This window comes from Salvelinus sp. IW2-2015, linkage group LG33 (assembly GCF_002910315.2).
Source record: "Salvelinus sp. IW2-2015 linkage group LG33, ASM291031v2, whole genome shotgun sequence".
NCBI classification, from domain to species: domain Eukaryota; kingdom Metazoa; phylum Chordata; class Actinopteri; order Salmoniformes; family Salmonidae; genus Salvelinus; species Salvelinus sp. IW2-2015.
Window position 1 is genome coordinate 17,103,993 of NC_036872.1, and position 21,737 is coordinate 17,125,729.

General features: G+C 44.3%; 1 protein-coding gene across 1 annotated transcript in view; it reads left to right on the plus strand.

The window, feature by feature from the left end:
* bin3 (bridging integrator 3) overlaps positions 1-21,737 on the plus strand; it is a 34,756-nt gene that overhangs the window by 10,364 nt on the left and 2,655 nt on the right. Inside the window, exons 4-8 of the mRNA XM_023978636.1 lie at positions 3,084-3,145; positions 5,697-5,833; positions 9,651-9,691; positions 15,611-15,752; positions 19,607-19,741. Of these exons, the coding sequence (XP_023834404.1) occupies positions 3,084-3,145; positions 5,697-5,833; positions 9,651-9,691; positions 15,611-15,752; positions 19,607-19,741 (517 nt within the window). The remainder of the gene's footprint in view (positions 1-3,083; positions 3,146-5,696; positions 5,834-9,650; positions 9,692-15,610; positions 15,753-19,606; positions 19,742-21,737) is intronic.

The following is a 21,737-nucleotide window of genomic DNA, read 5'->3' on the forward strand; positions in this document are numbered from 1 at the left end:
ATTTGACGTGTTCATACATTTTTTACATAGTTATTACACATTGATTACACTATCACTTGTATTTCATGTCACAACGATTCATCAATACGTATGCTACGATACTGGTAAAGTTGTCTCGCGCACCTACAGTGCTGGTCATTTAAAAAAAAAAAAGCTAGCTAGCTCATGGATGCAAACAATGTTCTTCCCCAAAAACATAGCAAAGCAACAATCTGTTTCAGTAGCTATAGTTAGCTAGCTAACTATATAGCTAGTTGTCATCATCTAAAATAACCCTAATTTATAAGACCAGTTTTTATTTGATTTATGGTGGTCGGACCCATCTATGTGAAGCTAGCCACAATAAGGATCAGCCGCAATAGTGGACTTTGCGGTTAGCCTTCAAAATAAAAGTATGGCATACCTCTACTATTTGTATTCATTTGCATCACTGTCAATGATTTTGAAGGCTAATCTCAAAGTCCACTATTGTGCCTAATCCTTATTGTGGCTAGTTTCACAACTGATAACCAAGTCCGGTCGAGACTCACTAGCCAGATGAAGCTAGCTGGCAGCTTATGGGCCACACTTAGCTTTGGGCAACACGGTTAAGTAGCTGGCTAGCTATTTATTTTCATGAACTGAAGTTCAATTTCAATAGGCGAACAACAAGTGGCAACCTAGCTAATACTTGCTCACAAGGATTCCTAAATCATTGCTAAGAATAATGAAAATGACTGCAGTTTCTACTGGTCATTGTTTTCAGGCTGGTTGTATTGGTGCTAGCTAGGTACCAAGCTAAAGCTAGCTACCCCAGAAGTTGCGGTCGAACAAATGATGCTTTATTACCAACGTGGTATTGGAAACACATCGTTCGTGGCCGGTGTTTGCTTGTTTGCAGACTTTTTCTATACAGCTTTGACAGTGCTACTGTATKTTTTTTGACATGCAAAGACCCAAACGGCGTTCCATAGTATGTATGTCTTGAAGCTAACAGCAGTGACGCTATTACTGTGTAACTCCGCTAGGGCAACTTCTGACAAATAGCGCACTTGGTAGTGTGTACCGGTGCTCGACCAGTTGGCGAAGGCCAACATCACTCACGACAGAGAACGGTTGATTGTCAAGGGCAATGAATTCCATTATCTTGGCTTTAATGGATTTCGCCTTTTGAGTTCTCTCGCTGAAATTTTCTTACTCTTTCAAATGACTGCTCGACTTGTTGACTGTTCGATCCACACAGCAGATATTGTGAGCTAGGTTATGAATGCTGTGTTGCACGTGTAGCGCAAACTACACTATATAGGTATGCACGTCAGCTTCAACATTGGCGTTAAACTAGACATCTAGTTCACCGATATATCATGCATCCCTAGTTACAGCCTTATTCTAAAATTTATGAAATACAATTTTTTCCTAATCAATCTACACAAACTACCCCATAATGACAAAGTGAAAACACGTTTTTAGAAATACCTTATTTGAGCTCATGTGCATCCTGTTTTCATTGATCATCCTTGAGATGTTTCTTCAACTTGATTGAAGATAAATTCAATTGTTGGACATGATTTGGAAAGGCACACACCTGTCTATATAAGGTCCCATAGTTGACAGTTCATGTCAGAGCAAAAACCAAGCCATGAGGTCGAAGGAATTGAGCTCAGAGACAGGATTGTGTTGAGGCACAGATTTGGGGAAGGATACCAAAACATTTCTGCAGTATTGAAGGTCCCCAAGAACTCAGTGGCCTTCATCATTCTTAAATGGAAGAAGTTTGAAACCACCAAGACTCTTCCTAGAGCTGGCCGCCCYGCCAAACTGAGCAATCGGGGAGAAGGGCCTTGGTCAGGGAGGTGACCAAGAACCCGATGGTCACTCTGACAGAGCTCCAGAGTTCCTCTGTGGAGATGGGATAACCACCTCTGCAGCACTCCACCAATCAGGCCTTTATGGTAGAGTGGCCAGATGGAAGCCACTCCTCAGTAAAAAGGGGCATGACAGCCCGCTTGGAGTTTGCCAAAAGCCACCTAAGGGACTCTGAGACAATGAGAAACAAGATTCTCTGGTCTGATGAAACCAAGATTGAAATCTTTGGCCTGAATGCCAAGCGTCACGTCTGGAGAAAACCTGATACCAGCCCTACGGTGAAGAATGGTGGTGGCAGCATCAGGCTGTGGGGAMGTTTTTCAGCGGCAGGGACTGGGAGACTGGTCAGGATCGAGGGAAAGATGCCGGAGCAAAGTACATAGAGATCCTTGATGAAAAACTGCTCAAGACCTCAGACTGGTGCGAAGGGTCACCTTCCAATAGAACAATGACCCCTAAGCAACAGCTAAGACAACTCAGCAGTGGCTTCGGGACAAGACTCTGATTGTCCTTGAGTGGCCCAACCAGAGCCCGGACTTGAACCCAATCGACATCTCTGGAGTGACCTGAAAATAGCTGTGCAGCGACGCTCCCCATCCAACCCAACAGAGCTTGAGAGGATCTGCAGAGAAACTCCCCAAAACAGGTGTGCTGAGCTTGTAGCTTCATACCCAAGTAGACTCAAGGCTATAATCGCTTCCAAAGGCGCTTCAATAAACTATTGAATAAAGGGTCTGAATCCTTGTGTAAATGTGATATTTCCGTTTTTTTTTTTTTTATACATTTGCAAAAGATTCTAAAAACCTGTTTTTGCTTTCTCATTATGGGGTATTCTGTGTAGATTGATGAGAGAAAAAAGCAATTCAATCAGTTTTAGAATAAGGCTATAACGTAACATAATTTGTAAGAAGTCAAGGGGTCTGAATAATTTCCGAATGTACTGTAGGTTATTTTGTAGATGTTATTTGTAGCATTCTTGTTGGACTGAGATCCCAGTAAGACTGTCAGTGAGCTCTGTATAGGCATTAGTGATTTGTTCAGGGTGCACACAGTGGACCCTTTTTCTGTACTGCCCTCTGCCTACCCTAGCTGCTGAATGCCAACACATGATCCCACTGTCAGTTTGCTCTGTAGATGCTTAACTATACTTGGACCGATACTTACCAAATGTTAAATGCTGTATTATTGTGATATCCAAGAACCTGAACTGAAAAAACTACGTTTCCCTTATTTTACAGGTTGGAAGATCAGACAAAGAAGCTCCACAAAGACATGAAGAAAAGCACAGAGGCTGATATAGGTGTGTTTTTGACACAGTGTTTCATATTTTGATCAGTCTCTGGAAAAAACATTCCCACTGATCATCTTTTCTATCATGTACAAATCTTCTTMAAATCATTAGCTTTCTCTCATTCAATTCATCTCTTTCACACGCTCGGCATACATTCACTGACACCTTAATTGTTGTTGCCTGTCAGGTTTTTCAGGGACAATGTCTCTTGTGCAATTTTGAAAAATGAGGTTAGCCTAATTTCAGTAGCCCTTAAAAATAAGCAATAAGCAAACATACTTACACTCTTCCTACTCATAGCTTTTAGCTTACATTCTGTTTTACATTTCTGCTGCTAAGAAAGATATTTATTTTTTGTTGGAGCTTTTGGAAATGGAAATGGGTATCTTTGGGAGGAGCAGTAGCAGAAATTGCCCCTGGTAGCGATCTACTCTGAGGGTGGAGAGGGGAAGGATGGGGGAGTGAGGGGCTTCTTCATTTCCTCTGCTTTGTGCTCTGGAATATGGGATGATGCCTCATCAAAGTATCAGAGCTGTCAACATCTTGTTATAATTAATGGATTCCATCTGTTGCACAGGTCCTTTCTCCACCAACTGCCACCAAACAACAAAGAGTGGACCTGCCTGCACAGCACAGTGTGCTCCACACAGCGTTTCATAATGGCAATCATTTGTCTAGTCTATTTAAAGTAAGACGATGAAATTGTGGGCTCTTCTGGGGCAAGTCCACAAGTCATTAGAGATTCATCTTTATAGAGTCAGGATATCACTGACCACAAGCCATTTATACCATTGGCAACACAAATCTTTATTACCTAACTAAAAATAGAACACACTATGGAATTAAAATTGAACTGTCCAGTGAAAATCACACTTTTAAAAGTTCATATTCTCATACCTAAATAATGTTGTTGACTCATTCTGTACTCGTATTTGTGGCCAAAGTATACATTGGAGAAAAACCACTTTAAAAAAAACCACCTCAAACTTGTATCTCAAACAGACAAAAAAAAWAAAAATGCTTGCTATTTAAGCAATAAGGCACATGGGGTGTTGTAAATGGCCAATATACCACGGCTAAGGGCTGTTCTTAAGCGCGACGCAACGCAGAGTGCCTGGATACAGCACTTAGCCGTGGTATATTGGCCATATACCACAAACCCCCGAGATGCCATATTGCTATTATAAACTGGTTACCAAAGTAATTAGAGCAGTAAAAATAAATGTTTTGTCATACCCGTGGTAAACGGTCTGATACACCACAGATGTCAGCCGAACCACCCAGTTTATAATTCCTCATAGAACATGATGTCATGTTGGCTCATTGGCTGAGTTTGCCAATCAGCAGTCTACTCGCATTAATATTTGTAATGATTGGTATGCGGCCACACCATTTTGTTGTTGAGGTACGCCTACACTATTCCAACACAGAAAAGCTGCTTTTTTAAACATACTTAATTKAAAAAAATTGTAATGTGTTTTTACCCGATCCTCAGAGCTCAGAGGCCTCAGTAGAGTTTGATGTGGGGTTTTTTATTTTACTTTACGTCTTATCAATTTCTCTGTATGTCCCCAGTGCATCTAATTTATTTTGARAGTGATGCGGTGATCCGATATGTGCTCTGTGTCTAAGATAAAGTGGCAGGAGTGCAGATTAACTGTAATTGGCGTTGGCACTATAGAAACATTTGCACACATTCCCAGTGCTTTTGTGAATATTCATCACAGCAGCCGAGCCCACCACCCCCTCGACTCTCCAACTGATGCTGCTGCTTCTCTATCCTACTTTTCCTTTTCGCTTATTTAACTTTTGTGTCTATCAAATGCACACAGTGTCAGTCCTGGCATGGGTGCTCACCTCTGCTGCTAGCCATGCCCATCAAGCATGTCTGGGCCAAATAGTCAAACCAGGTCAAACATTAATAATACTGATTGTACATGTAACTGCCAAAATAATGGAAACACTTGAGTAAGTTATATATTTACAAAGTATATTGAAAGCAGCTGCTTTCACACAGGTGTGGTTCCATCCCATCATGCTCAGGGGAAGGCTCATGTATAAAAATTCTGGGCAGGCCATTATTTTGGCTACCATGYCTATAGGATTACAATGCCCCCATCCACAGGGCATGAGTGGTCTCTGAATGGTTTGATGAGCATGACAATTTTGTAAACCAAATAACATGGCCATATCAGTCACTAGATCTCAACCCAATGGAACACTTATGGGAGATTCTGGAGCGACGCATGAGACCGCTTCTACCACCACCATCAACAAAACACCAAATTATGGAATTTCTCATAGAAGAATGATGTTGCATCCCTTTAATAGAATCTATGTCAAGGTGCATTGAAGGTGTTCCGGCTTGTGGTGATTAAGACACTTTATTTAGGTGTTTCCTTTATTTTGGCAGTTACCTGTATGTTTCTCCATTCCTCCGTTCTCTATTCGGTTATCGCTTTTTTTCTTTCTCTCTATATCTCTCCTTCCCATTTCCCTCTTTTCAGGACCAGTTTACCATTTGAATACTAATATTCCCTGCCTGTTTTATGTCTTTCAGCGATGTCCAAGGCAGCAGTGAAGATCTCAGGTGACCTGCTCAGTAACCCGCTGTGTGAACAGGACCAGGCCTTCCTGGAGTCCATGACGGCTCTGGACACAGCCATGAAGAGGATGGACTCCTTTAACCAGGAGAAGGTCAGTGTCAGGACCTGTCCGTTCTTCTCTCCCTCTGCCTCACACCACAGCCGAGTCATTCTCCTAGATTGTATTCCAAGTGGGGTGCATCGAAATTGTCTATTGAAACCAAAATAAAAAGAGTATATAGTTTATTTTGGTTTCAATAGACAATTTCGATGCACCCCACTTGGAATACAATCTAGGAGAATACAGTGGTAGAAGAAACCCTCCTCCAGCCTAGCTTTCACAGCTCTACCTATGGGCATTGTATTCAGTATCTTGACAGGTATGCCTCATACGCTCCCCTCTCTTCAAACACTCAAAGGGCAGAAACCAAAAGGGTTTGATTGGCCTAAGTGTATTTTCATCATTGTCAATATTGCATAACTGTGTGAACGAGAAAAAAATTATCTCACTCAAGATCTCTTCTCGTCTGTTGAAAGCGTCTCCAGCAACACACTGGTCTATTAGCTGCTCATCTTTGTCGAATATCAGAGAGCTGTAGATCGGATGCATTTGTGACTCACTAGTATTTTTTTWAAATAACTCATACTATGGAATAGCTTCACTTGGGAATGTCACAGGCTGTTTTAATGGGATCTGTTCTCTGCATGATCTTCCCCAGTCCCTCTCTGTGAGCAATGCTACTTCTGCTCTTAGCTCCTTTATGTTATTTGCCATGTGTGCTTCACATATTTGATTAAAATCATCGCTGCAGGTAATTGCTAAGGAAATCATAGGGTTGGCATTGCATGTGTGTTTCTACAGGGCATTGCACTGTGAGAGGCAACTCTGTTAAGGTAGAGAAGTCAGTCACACAGGGAATCACACTGATCATCAAGAATGCAGAAGAAAAAAAATTGTACAAGWCCTGATTCTACTATAACTTCAGAGTGCTTTTTCCATTAGTGTGCCTTTGACTAGTTTTCCCAGCATCCTTTTATTTGCTGATGGCTTTACCTTGAGTGACCAATGTCCATCTCTGTACATATTCTGAAGATCTCTGTGAATTCCTTTCAAGCGCTCAACAACAAGGCATTCTTCAAGCAAAGACTAGACATACACCACGTAAACTGTGCTCAGATGTAATCAAGATATACAGTAGTCATTTGAAATGACTGGACAAAGTTAAGTGTGGTGACTGTTTGTGGTTCACAGCTGATGATCTATGGTGGGTTGGTTCTTAGTGGTCTGCCAAGAAGAACAGTCCTTCAATTTTGACTGTCTTTAATATGGAATGTCTTCTGAAGATTGGAAATGAGTAACATTTTCATACATTTTAACATCAAAATCCTTTCAGCTCAAATTCTGGAATCTTTACAAAAGCAGAAGCATTGCCAATATTTTCTACCGAACTGTTATGAAATGTAGGCAATTAAGAGTCCATTTTCAGTCTGCTTTTCTCATTCCTTCTCCACTTCCCTCTTAGTTAAACAGTGTCAAGACCCTAAAGGGTAGTTAACATCTCTTACTGTTTTCCTCTGAGCCCTCTTCCCTTTGACTACGCTAATAACCTTCATCGCCTTCACCTTTGCACAACCTGGGAGGCCAGCTTTGCACTACACAGCATTCATCTTGTTGGACTACTTGAGCTTTCCAAATCATCTCCAATTGGTTTTGAGCTGCTTTGAGTCATACGGTCAGGAACAGCTAGATGTCAATGCGGTATTGTATTTTTATTTGTTTTACATCCCTGGCGTTTTGCAGGTCAATAACAAAAGGTGCAGGTTTGCTCTAACAGTGTGTAGGAGTGGAGGCGTTGGCTGGCTCCATAGGGTGTAATTTCCTTGCTTGGCTTCATGGCCATGGTCTGCTGGACAGGGCTCCAGCCAGGCAGCATGGAGCCAAATACACCTTCTCACTTCTGGAGGCGAAGCAGTTAGAAAATAATACAAAATACATTATTCTCAATCATATCCAGCCTGCTTGTTTTTTTTTCTTCATGATTTTTAAGTGGCCTTCAGAGACAGTTTTGACATGCAACCCTTCTGTTATCACAAAATGGTACTTGAGTTTAGAGGCCTCCTTTTTCAGCCAGTCTCAGTCAACAAGATGTTTAACATGACTGTGTTCTGCTACAGTATGTCTCTCTGTGCCGCTTAGCTTGGCATTCGTTAAACTGGTTGAAACCTGACGGCAAAGCTTTTCTAGGCCTTTGGTTGGTCAGTTGGTTCAATATTTGGAATATCACCTCAGGAGTCCAGAGATGTTAAAGCCCAGCGCAGCTCACCAGAATCATACTCCACCAGCTCTCCCTCCAAGCTGGCTGTTCTTCCTTCTGACGGCACCACCAACGACTCAACTGCTCAAGCAAAACAGACACAGAAGCAAACATTCTTTGCTCGCCTTGGTGTTGAGACGAGATGATTTGCCGCGGGGGCTGCGATTGAGCGAGCGGATAAAACGTGCATGGATAATGAAGGCAGCAGTGGCCCAGGCCTGTGTGTGTATTTCTAGGGCTGAGGAGGGCGCGGAGCCCCCCCGGCACACTGCTGCTGAAGTCAAGCCCTAGTGAAAATGGCGGCTGAGCAGTAGCGGATGCTCCGTTTGGAGGGGTATTGATTTCCTCCGCGATCTGCGTGTATTTTTGGGAGGCCTGTGTGCCGGGATGGCCTCTGCCCCGTGACTCACTCACAGAGACTGCTGCTAGAGCTCCGGCCTCAGGCACTGCTGGGCCTCAGCTGAATAGTCCTTCCCCCCTCTCTGTGGGAAAGGGCAGAGGGTAGAGGGCACCAGCATGCTTAAGCAAATGTGCTGGTGTTGTTCTCCCTGCTTACTGCATGCACTCACCTCGGCAGCAGCCCAGCTCCAGCCTTTTCACTCTCCCAGGGAGGGGGGGATGGTGTGAATATGTAAAACGGAGGAAAATGTGAATTCCCATGTACTTATTTGTTATTGGTTCTCTCAAACTACATTCATTCGCGTTATGTATTTGGAAAGATGCCTTGCGAGTGTGTGTGGGTGTATATTCTCAGAGACTGTCAGGGCATTCACAATGCTTTGCTGTTGTACAGTATTTGCTTCTTATGTTCTGTGATTGACTATCCTTCCAATAACTAGTGAATGATTGATTAGTTGTACTAGGCTCATTGTTCTCATGGAGTTGTCTTGACACTTTTATTCCTCATTGAAATGTTTTGAACGATGCTCTTCACTGGAGTTGTTTGCCGGGTTAACTTAGCGTTCTGTCAGAGACGTAGATCTACGAGTCATATTGAATCTGCAATGTAAATGACTTTGTAAACTTTATTAAATGTGTGCCAACTTCTGTCGATGAGACTTTGGCACCCAGGCTGGAGGCCTCTAGATGAGATGTTCATTTACTTCCACTTAACAAAGCCCCCCCCCTTCCCCTGTCGGCTCCGAGAAGGAGAATGCAGGAAAATATAAACTGTTATTGTTAAAATGTTTGTTTGCAAAGAACTTTCATCTTGTAAGGCAGCCCACCCTCCGCAGGATTTGAAATCAGTGGGGCTTAGCTTTCATGTCCGTCCCCTGACAGTTGCATCCTTTTGTATTGTTCAGCTCTATGAATATTCAGGTGTTTCTCCTCGGGGCTTGTGTACAATAAAGAGTCAACGTCACAAAAGTTTCTTGCAACCCGCCTCACCTCCCTCCCCTCTATTGTCTTGAGTGCTCTGTTTGAAAATACACAGTTGTTGATTTTTTTTATCATGCTGTTAATGAGTGGGACTTGGAGCTATTTTGTATTTTGTTCAACTTAAAATAATTCACTTTGACAACAAATTTCAAGTAATAAAGACATTCCCTTTCAGTTTAAGAGAAGTACTGCACTTTTTAAATGAACGTTTGACCCGTGTTTGTTCGTCCATAGGTGAACCAGATCTCAAAGACGGTGATCGATCCTCTGAAAAAGTAAGTGTCTATCTGGACCTGCACCTCTCCTATTGTCTGCATATTTTTAATACATCACAAGCAGCAGCTGCTGTGTCTTAAAAGCTGCTCTGTCTGTAGAGTGGGAAGGAGCACACACTTAAGGGGAGCTTAGCACTAGGTCCAGAAGGCTCTGTAATAAAGCATAGTCGATAGTAAAACTGGACTGGACTGGGGAGAGAATGGGGCTGCTGTGGTGGTGTGTCTGGAAGAAAGTTTACTTGGTTCCCCTTCCCTACTCTCGCCCCCGTCCGTCCAAGCACCACACTACACACACACACACACAGTGCAGAGGCGGTAGAGGGAGTGGCCAGGCCGGGAGCAAGGATCCCACCCGTCTTCCGTAGTGCTTGTTAAGGTCCTACTTCCTCCTGCTGACCCCTCCCCGGAGGCTGTTTTTTGGAGTGGGGTGTGTGTGTGTTTGAAAAAGAGAGACTTAATGCTCTTGCCAGTGTCTGTCTGGTGAATTTGTGTGTGTAACTTTTGTTTATAACCACAAATCGGTCTGAAATCCCTGATCTTTTCATATCAAACCCTTCACAAAGTGAACTTTGATGGAACATAAGAATGCTATGAGTTAGTGTGCGTGTGCTATTGGCCTCTTCATCTTGTGTTCTGGTGCCGGAGCTGTGACAGGATGGAATGGTTCTAATTTCCTCTTCCTGGTGGGCGGCAGGCGGACGTGTGGGCAGGCCCTGAATATGGCAGAGGGCCCAGCTTCCTGGGCCAAGGGCAGGAGATTGGCTGGAGAGCAGGACTTGTCTCAGGACAGTACACACATACCGCATTGGACAAACACATTGTGGGGAGTCACTGAACTAACAGGATGGGCTCTGAGGCCAGATGAAGTTAGCCTCTCACTTATATGAGATTGAAATAGGTCAGGAAGTAGTAGGTTTAGTCCTGCATGCATAAACAATGTTTTAAGATCGGGAATACAAGCCGTCAGCCCTTTTGCTGTATATGGCGTTGAAGCACAGCGTAATGTAATTAATCATCGAAGTATAGAGGACTGATCTATTAAGCCACCATACATTAAGCTTCCATTAGTCCACCAGTAACTGAATGTTGACCATTGTTTCTGAAGTCTCAGTACTCTTTTGTTGTTTTTGTGTCGATCTGTAAGAACCTGTGGAATCTTAAATGGAGCAGAGAATGGTCCGAGCCTGGAAAGTCTCTTAATGTTTTTTTTTTATTTGTCCCTTCAATGGGCTGTGTGTGTACGTGCCGGCCGGTGTGTATTCACATTTAGGCCACACTTAGTTGGGTCATTAACACTCACTGTATTAACACATCCAGGAAATAATGAGCTCAAAAAGGTCAGTCTTTCTTCTCACCTCTCTCTCTCTCTCTCTCTTTATCTGTCTCCCTCTCCCTCAGTCTCTCCCTTTATCTGTCTCTCTCCCTGTCTCCATACCTCTAACTCTTTCTCTCTCCCCCCTTTTCTCTCTCTGTCCCTCTCTCTGTCTCGCTCTCCATCCATTCAGCGGAATCAGTGAATGACATCAGTCTGTTTATGTGGAGGGAGGGGGAGTGTGTGGGCATGAGTCGTTGCTGTTATCTGGGCCTCCTAGCCGAACCCTTTCTGCTCCATTGCTCTTTTGGGTAAGACTGAAGGCAGCTCTGTCGTAAAGGCTTGCTCTGGTCCAAGCAGTGGCAGGGCAAACCAGCACTGCTCCTTTAAGCTAGCAAGGCTGGGAAATGGACTTCCCCGACACTCTGGTTAATTTAGCCTGCTTTGGGAGTTACTCAAGGTGCTGTTGGATTTCTGTTGTTGTGAAATAGTAGCAATTAGATGTGTTTAAGGGGGTGACTCAAAATGACGTAGCCTATAAACTAGCCTACGTTTTAATCACAGAAATGTTTTTTATTTGTATGTTTTTATGTTCAGTCTAGACTCATGCCAACTGCCCCCCCCCCCCCCCCCCCCCTTATCTGGGGTTTCTGCGCATTGCCCTCTTTATATCTGTGCGATCAGTTATCTAGCTTGCGTTAGTCCTCTCACTTTCCATTAACAGAGTCAAAGCATAAGCATGTTCGGTAGAGAAAAAACCTACCTATGAAAAAAAAGAGGAGTTCTGCTTGGCACATATTTAACACATACTCTGTCTTTACCCTTTTACACTTAGCCTAGCCTACACAAGACCCAACAAACGGCAAAAACATAAACGCAACATGCAACAATTTCAAAGATTTTACTGAGTTATAGTTTATATAAGGACATCAGTCAATTGAAATAAATTCATTAGGCCCTAATCTATGGATTTCACATGACTGGGAATACAGATATGCATCTGTTGGTCACAGATACCTTACATAAATAGGTAGGGGCTAGGATCAGAAAACCAGTCAGTATCTGGCGTGAAAACTGGAAAATATTGTTCCTTACAAAAGACGTAAAACTGAAGCAATTTCGAATTCCAGTAACTTCCAGTAACTTCTCTTGGGTAGCAGCCTCATGCAGCGCGACACATCTCCTTTGCATAGAGTTGATGTGGCTGTTGATTGTGGCCTGTGGAATGTTGTCCCACTCATKTTCAATGGCTGTGTAAAGTTGCTGGATATTGGCAAGAACTGGAATACGCTGTCATAAACGTTAATACAGAGCATCCCAAACGTGCTCAATGGGTGACATGTCTGGTGAGTGCAGGCCATGGAAGAGCTTGGACATTTTCAGCTTCCAGGAATTGTGTACAGATCCTTGCAACATTGTGAGCATTTGTCCACTGAAGTCGGTTACATCGCCGAACTGCAGTCAAGTCAAGACCCTGGTGAGGATGACGAGCATGCAGATGMGTTTCCCTGAGACGGTTTCTGGCAGTTTGTGCAGAAATTCTTCAGTTGTGCAAACCTACAGTTTCATCAGCAGTCCAGGTGACTGGTCTCAGACGATCCTGCAGGGGAATAAGCTGGATGTGGAGGTCCTGGGCATGCGTGGTTATACGTGGTCTGCGGCTGTGAGGCCGGTTGGARGTACTGCCAAATTCCCTAAAACAACGTTGGAGGCGGCTTATGGTAGAGAAATTAACATTCAATTCTCTGGCAACAACTCTGGTGGACATTCCTGGAGTCAGCATGCCACTTGCATGCCACCCTCAGAACTTGAGACATCTGTTGCATTGTCTTTTATTGTCCCCAGCACAAGGTGCGCCTGTGTAATGATCATGCTGTTTWATCAGCTTCTTYATATGCCACACCAGTCAGGTGGATGTATTATCTTGGCAAAGGAGAAATGCTCACTAACAGGAATATAAACAAATTTGTGCACAACACTTTAGAGAAATAAGCTATTATTTCAGCTCAGGAAACATGGAGCCAACACTTTACATGTTGCGTTGATATTTTTGTTACGTATACTTTATATTTTCATTACTCAATCACAAAATATGCATCATTTATGAGTAATCTTGGCTTTCACTGTTAGTCCCTCATTTCATAGTGAGATATGGGAGGTCAACATATTCTTAGAGATACCTTTTTGTTATTTTAGTAATGTGAAATTGACGGTGTTAAGTGGAGCGGTCAGTGAGCCTGCCAGACTAAGGTTCCTCCCAGGTCTCTGGTCAGCTCCAGCTGGGCTGGTTGGTCCAGACTGGGGCTTGGCTGACTGTCGGGTTGTGTCGGTCCAGCTATGGATCAGCTTGTCATAAACAAGCTCTCTCGACCAGTTGCTATTTTCGTCCACCTGCTATTTTCAGCCAGCCACCACACCCTAAATGACCAGTCACACAGACGGTGGTAGTGCGCCCTTGGTCCAGCAGAGCCTGGGCTAGACAAGGCTGGAGTAAATATAGGCTGGTCTGGAGCTGACCGGTCAGTATGTGGACGTCAGTCCAGAGACATCTAGGGAAATGTCCAACCCAGCCAGCGATCCAGCCCAAACTATCATTACGCAGCGTGTACAGTGACCTTCAAACACAGCCACTATCACGCCACTACATGTCTGAGTTACAGTTGAGTCAGACAGGCTCCCACAGAGCTCCTCTTGAGACAGTCTGAGCACAACACGGACACATTGGCATCCTCTTGGAGCTCTACCTCTAGGTATACAAGCATTGGGACAGTGAGGAGATCATTAGTGTGGAAGGATGGGATCAACTCCTTGTATCGGCTCACACAGGTGTTCTCTCAGTCACATCATTAAGAGGAAGGACTGACTGTCGCCACTACCAGATACCGCCTACCTACAATGTGATCATGTGTGAGGGTGACTAAGTGACCTAAATGCTGTCATTACTACTCTATTGCTTTGCTGTAGTCATCAGACATCATGGCACCTCATGACACCGTGCAGAGGTGGTGTGCTCTGGTGGAGGAGAATGTGGTCAGCTTTTGTGCCTATTTAGTGAGCCAGTGTGGTGTGTAATGTCATGGACCAATGGAATTGTTTCAGAGTGCACTCGTGCCTAGAGGGTGGTTGCATAATCCCCTGGCACTCGAAGTATGTGAACACTACACTGGAGCAAGAGGCAGATAGTAAACTACTAGAGGAAGGCATCCACTCTGCGCTGCCTGCCGTAAACTGAGCCAAAGTGATGTTTTATAAATGGAGGGAGAGCGTGGGCMGTGGGGCTGGGCTCTGTGACGTCGCCAAAATGATACAGGGCCGCTCCCTTCTCAACTTCCTGTGGGGAAACAATCCACACCTTGTCTGAGGCCCAGGTCACGTCACACTGCCCTCCTCCCACCGGCCCACCCCTTCACAGGGCTTACTCTACTCTGTGTTGAGGAAGACTGGATTTCACAACCTCTTGTCAGGTCCATTGTCAATTCCCTTCACCTGTTGCATAGTAAGTAGAGGGAAAGGAAGATTGGCTCATTGTTTGAGTAAAAAGTGAATCACTGGCACACTTTACGCTAGTGAGAGTAGCATACCAAGGAACTACGCTATAGCTATCTGCAGCCTGTATGAAATCATCTCAGATGATTAATAGAAAAACAAAGCAATGTCATCAGGTTATGAAACTTGCATTAGACCTGTGTAATTAAACATGCATGGTGAATATGACACCTGTCTTACTGTGCCTATATATAATCACACAAAATATATTAAAGTGCTCTCAAATGTGACACTTGGTTAGATTTTCTGACTAAACAGGTTGGCAACCATTTGTTTTGTAGTTTGGAAAATGTTAATCTTTTGCAAATGAAGTGGCGTAGCTGCTTTCCTGCACTGTATTTCCCAATAAAAGCAGAACGCACAGAACCAGTGTGTTGGAGCAAAGTAAGTCCCAGGATGAGGCATGGACTCCTGTTGCTAAGTTACAGATGAGTGTTTCCTATTTTTAGTACCTAAGACAAGGATTCTCTCTGAAAGAATGTATTTTCATTTTGAATAACATAATTGAAACCGAATGAATTGTTTCATGCCATTTGCACTAGAGTAATTCAATATTAACAACCAAGGACAGTGTATCTAGTCTACACTGAGGTCTCCTACTTGAGGGCGCTTTTCTGTGTTACATGCGTATCGATCCAGGTGACCTCACACAAGRACCTCTGAAAGATATTTGTAAACCCCAATTCAAAAAGTTCTCAATGGTTCAGAAAAAGCATAGATTTTTAAAAATATTTTTTCTTAAAGTGCAGTTTTCTATGCACATTTTTATTATTTCAAGACAACATCTAGGGTTCAGTTGGCATGATTGGTTTAGATGTATTGGTCTGAATTGAGAGCACATTGCATTAAGTAGGAAGAATCATTCAGATTGTCTGTTAATAGGCAGTTGTTCCTCTGACAGGGCTCTTGCCTGTCTATGTTCACAGAGCAGTATCGTTTCTTGTTAGGCCTATGTCCACGTATATCTCCGGTACAAAGCAGTGTCACTTTGTCTCCATGATGTGGTCCAGCAGTATCTCTGTCAGTCTCTGCGCCTAGATCTCATTCTCTGTGTGTCTCAGGTACAGCAGTGTGTTCCCCAGCCTCAACATGGCCGTGAAACGAAGGGAGCAAGCTCTACAGGACTACAAGAGGTTACAGTCCAAGGTAGAGAAGTATGAAGAGAAGGAGAAGACAGGTCCCATCATGGTCAAACTACACCAGGTACACTATATATGTAACAGAACTGTGCTAAAAGCGGCTGCTGTCACGTGTGTTGTCCACTTGAAATCTGTCTGTTGAGCAACAGAAGTCAGGCTTTAAGCTCTTGCCTTGCATGGTGTCAGTGTTTTGAATACAATCAATAAATGAACAAGGTACAAATGCTGACTGGATATGAACAAACTGTACATGTGCACTCTTTTCACCCACACAAGCGACCAGGCTGTCAAGTATTGCCTTTTGAAAAGGCACTGCTGCARGTAAACGGGCACGTCATTTAGTATTGTAGACACATTCGCTGAGACCTCTAGGGCAGCATTCACAGATATCAATGCAGCGCTGCCTGGGCTCACACACCCTCACATGGGTGGCCACCCACACATATCGAGAAAAGCATTGTCAGTGGCACAAAGAGTCAAGAGGCCCCCTATGTCCCTGGCCTTTGAATCTCACAGCTCTTAGAGAAATGATTCTGACCAAACACTAACATGCCATTTAAAGACAAACAAAGGACAGACACACAGGGGAGTTACTTAAGATAAATATTACTTCACACAGGTGATTCTGTTCTACATATGTTATATCCCCTCTCGAGCACACACGYTATCATTGCCTATTCATTGAGATATCATCTCTTAATGCCCACCAGACTACCCACTAATACATCACACACGTTCCTGATCAGCGGTGGCGTGGTCTGCACACAGCCAACTCTTCCCACATAACCCACTCCTCCTCACTTGTGATCGTGATTAGGCTTTTTCTTTTTTCTCTATTCTTCTCTGTGGGAAGACATTTTCATTRTCCTGTTGTTTTTCACTGTTGTTGACGGATGACATTTCTGAGAACGTAGCTGATATGTTATGGTTGAGCCCCAGTAGTGATTATGAGGTATGCATAGGGCTGTTACGGTGACCGTATTACCTCCACACCGGCGGTCACGAGTCATGACGGCAGTTAAAGTCATGTTTAGTCATGTTAATTTGACTTCTACAAACTCTGATGCTGCTGATGGTCATTAGTAGCCTACCAAACTTGCTAACTGCCTGGTACTCAGCACTCTATTGTCCCTCTAATCACTCTGACATCAATGCAAATGTGATCGAAAATCTAATCAAACACTTCATGATAGTCCATGAGCTCATATTGCGCAACATTTCTATATGCTCTGTGCTTTTGCTGTTTGTTAGGCCTACTCATCTTGTTGGCWGATGAAAAAGTAAATGTGGACAGTTCTTCCAATACCTTAAACATGCACCTCGGATAAGGACGTGCACAGTTGCGTCCCCGATGTGTCTGTCTTCACTTGTAGCCTGTGAGAGAGACTCAATCATGTGACGGGCATTGGCTAATAAGAATTTAGCTATCTGACAGAACCGTGGAGGTGAGAGGTGCTTTGGAGCACACAGCCAGGAGAAGGGAATTATAATTATTATTTTCAGCCCAAGGGCACAACGGTCACTGGCCGCAAAAGGCATGTATTTTTTTCGGGTGCATTATGGCCACGCAAAGGGGATGGCGCCGGGAAATTCAAGGCATTATCAAGTGCTTGTCAAATTGTGAATGAAAGACTGATGAAGTGTGTACAGCCTGTGCAAGAAACAAAGCAGAGCTAATGCAACRTTTTTCAAATCATCATTAGAGCCTCATCATATAGCCTTAGAATGTCCCAAAAAAATTGCAACATATAGCCCAATGTTTGTATCGCAACTAAAGATGCATAAATAACTCTAAATTAAGCATATAGGAGTACCTGTTTCTTTGTTAACCACCAAAAACAGAATAGCCGCCCTGGATAAGAGCGTCTGCTAAATGACTTAAATGTAAATGTAAATGTAATGTGCGCACTACCTCAAATCATTTGGAGAAAATATCCTTTCTATTTTTTTCAGCCATGTTCAATTCTTCTTCAGTTCAGTATTCTTCATACAACAAAATAATATAAAATAATGCCACGGAATTCTAAGCAAATCTTGTCTGCTAAATMAACTAGTGTAGCCAACAGCCATATTGCATAACCAGATCAGGGCCTAACATAAGGACAACTCAAGAGTATGCTATTCTGTTCTTCTGAAATCTTTTTTTTTCTATATATCATATTTCTTTAGACCAGTCTAAAACAAATAATGGATTTATTGTGATGGTGTAGGCTATATAACATGGATAGATTTATTAGACTTTCTAAAATGAAAAAAAAAGAAGAAACGTCCTCACTGTCAACTGCGTTTATTTTCAGCAAACTTAACATATATAAATATTTGTATGAACATAAGACTCAACAACTGAGAGACAAACTGAAAAATTTCCACAGACATGTGACTAACAGAAATGGAATAATGTGTCCCTGAACAAAGGGGGGGWCAAAATCAAAAGTAACAGTCAGTATCTGGTGTGGCCACCAGCTGCATTAAGTACTGCAGTGCATCTCCTCCTCGTGGACTGCACCAGATTTGCCAGTTCTTGCTGTGAGATGTTACCCAAGGCACCTGCAAGTTCACGGACATTTCTTCACGGACATTTCTGGGGGGAATGGCCCTAGTCCTCACCCTCCGATCCAACAYGTCCCAGACGTGCTCAATGGGATTGAGATCCGGGCTCTTCGCACTGGCCATGGCAGAACACTGACATTRCTGTCTTGCAGGAAATCACGCACAGAACAAGCAGTATGGCTGGTGGCATTGTCATGCTGGAGGGTCATGTCAGGATGAGCCTGCAGGAAGGGTACCACATAAGGGAGGAGGATGTCTTCCCTGTAACGCACAGTGTTGAGATTGCCTGCAATGACAACAAGCTCAGTCCAATGATGCTGTGACACACCGCCCCAGACCATGACGGACCCTCCACCTCCAAGTCGGTCCCGCTCCAGAGTACAGGCCTCGGTGTAACCCTCATTCTTTCGACGATAAACGCGAATCCGACCATCACCCCTGGTGAGACAAAACTGCGACTCGTCAGTGAAGAGCACTTTTTGCCAGTCCTGTCTGGTCCAGCGACAGTGGGTTTGTGCCCATAGGCGACATTGTTGCCGGTGATGTCTGGTGAGGACCTGCCTTACAACAGGCCTACAAGCCCTCAGTCCAGCCTCTGTCCGCAATAGGCTGAGAGTCTGAGCACTGATGGAGGAATTGTGCGTTCCTGGTGTAACTCGMGCAGTTGTTGTTGCCATCCTGTACCTGTCCCATAGGTGTGATGTTCAGATGTACCGATCCTGTGCAGGTGTTGTTACATGTGGTCTGCCACTGCGAGGACGATAAGCTGTCCGTCCTGTCTCCCTGTAGCGCTGTCTTAGGCGTCTCACAGTACAGACATTGCAATTTATTGCCCTGGCCACATCTGCAGTCCTCATGCCTTCTTGCAGCATGCCMAAGGCACGTTCACGCAGATGAGCAGGGACCCTGGMCATCTTTCTTTTGTTGTTTTTCAGAGTCAGTAGAAAGGCCTRTWTAGTGTCCTAKGTTTTCATAACTGTGACCTTAATTGCCTACCGTCTTTAAGCTGTTAGTGTCTTAACGACCGTTCCACAGGTGCATGTTCATTAATTGTTCATGGTTCATTGAACAAGCATGGGAAACAGTGTTTAAACCCTTTACAATGAATATCTGGGAAGTTATTTGGATTTTTACAAATTATTTTTGAAAGACAGGGTTCTGAAAAAGGGGCGTTTCTTTTTTTGCTGAGTTTAGATGTTCCAAAGATCTACACCAGTGGCTTGTAGGCCATGTGTGCTAAATATGTTTGTCAATTACTGTGAGACCGGCAGTTATTTGCTTGACAATCACCGGTTGACATGACCGCCACAGCCCTAGGTATGTATGCTAAAGTGTCAACCGGTCTTCTGTTTGCCCTAATCTYTCCAGGCCAAGGAGGAGCTGAGACCAGTCAGGGAGGACTTTGAATCCAAGAACAAGCAGCTGTTGGATGAGATGCCCAAGTTCTACCACAGCCGCATCGACTACTTTCAGCCCAGTTTTGAGGCACTCATCCGGGCACAGGTGAGCTATATAGTGTATGATTGGGTGCACACTCGTGACCGACCCAGTTTAACTCTGGTGAGCCATCTTTATAATGCATGCATGCTCAGTTATGAATTATAAGGCCTAGGTATAAGCATTCAGTTGACACACAAAASCTGTTCACAACTTGCCAATCCCAGTTCAAATAGTTTCCAATGGGTTTTATTTGAGTCGTTTTAATAGATTGTTTATGTGGGTGTAGTGTTGCCCCTAGCCGTCTGTTGACCAGCATCAGAGCAAGAGAGAGTGGTAGTGTAGAAGAGAGTGAGTGTAATCCTCCCTGTCTCCCTCCACCCAGTCTTAATGTGATTAACCCCAGTGACGGCCCCACGCCTTCCTAATTAGCCCAGGAAGCCCAGGTCTGTCTGTCTGTCTGTCCGTCTTGCTCCAGCCTCTTTCTAACCTAGGAGCCCGGTCAGCCCGCCTCGCTATAACCAGCCCAGCAGCTGAGCCGAGTGCCCGCCACTGTCGCCCACGCTCCGTACCCTACCCCCACCCCCCGCCGTGTCATTTCCTCTTATGGTTAAAGACTGACACACGCCTAATCAGATTGAGAAGTGGCCACGTCACTAGGCCAGGRTGGCGCCCCGCCCCCAAAAACACTGGCAGACAGACGGCTGCCTATCAGACTCAGCCCACATGTCAATGATACTGKCAGGCAAGCCCAGAGGGGGTTCAAAGGATATGTGTGCCCTTTGATCAATCCAAGTTCTGTGCGTTCCTATGATAGCAGAGCAGGTGGGTAGGCTTGTATGTGATGACTGTTACTAGTAGACTAAGTGAATGGAGCCCTCCTGGGTGTAACAGCAGCGGAGCCTAATCTTCACTGCTCAGGAGATGGTGTCACTGGAAGTAGTCTCTATGGACTTGATAGCTGCCATTAGGTCTCTGGTAATCTTGTTAGCTGATCAGGATTATCTCCTTCATAGTAGCCCTGTGTCATTATCTCTTCCTAGAATGATGATTATACAAGCATAATCATTCCCTATAAGATTTGGATTTAATAGAGACTGGTTGTYGATGAAAATTAATGGGTACAGATTTTGGGCCTTCCCACTGTTACATTGTCCCTGTTTCAGTGCACTGTCCTCTATGGACACTGGAGCAAGCCTGTACTACTCAGTCATTTGCAAACAGACTGACTCACTGCTGAAGCAGCTTCAAACAGTAATGAGGGCCCTCTGATGGAGGCAGAGCGCTGATGACTCAAACTTGCTCAGATAGCTCATCTCTAACCCTAGCAGTGTGAATTAGGGGGGTTGTGTGGAGTTGGGTCAGAGGGACAGACTCCAGAGCTGGGCTGGCGTACACAGCCACTCCTCCAGTACAGCCYCTACTGGGTGGTCAGTCAGCACAGCACAGCAGCCCAGTGGACCTCGGGTCCGGGCCAGACCCCCTCAGCTGGCCCTGCAAGCGCAGTCTGGACTCCCACTCCCCCTCTCTCTCCCCCGGACATGCTGCATGGCTCCCAGAGCACCCTCACAATGCCTCTCTTTGTTCTGAGGCTCGAACACCACTAGTTCCATGAAACGGCTGTGAATGGGAAGCAATGCTCTGCTCGGCTCTGCTGTGATCMGATGTGCCTGTCCACCTGTACAGATGCTGGATAATTGAGCCATTGTCTGAGTGTGGATTCCCGGTGGTTGTTCTTGGTTACGGTGTTCTGTACTACTTGTACAAACTGAAAGAAATTATGTTCTTCTGACACACGCTACTGTCATAATGATTGAGTTATTTTGCACCTGAGCCCATTGATAGACTAGATTGATAGAGATGGGATCATATTGGATGCCAAATTTCTATTACTTTTTCTCCAACGTACTGTATGTTATTGAAATATTGTTAGTGAAATAATCAGAGTTGAGGTCTGATGAGCCGGCGTAGCTCTCTGTCTAAATCAATATTTAGTCAATCAGGGCTAGGGTGAGGACAAGGGTGTGTATTTGGACGTTTGTTCAAAAAATACGTCACGGAG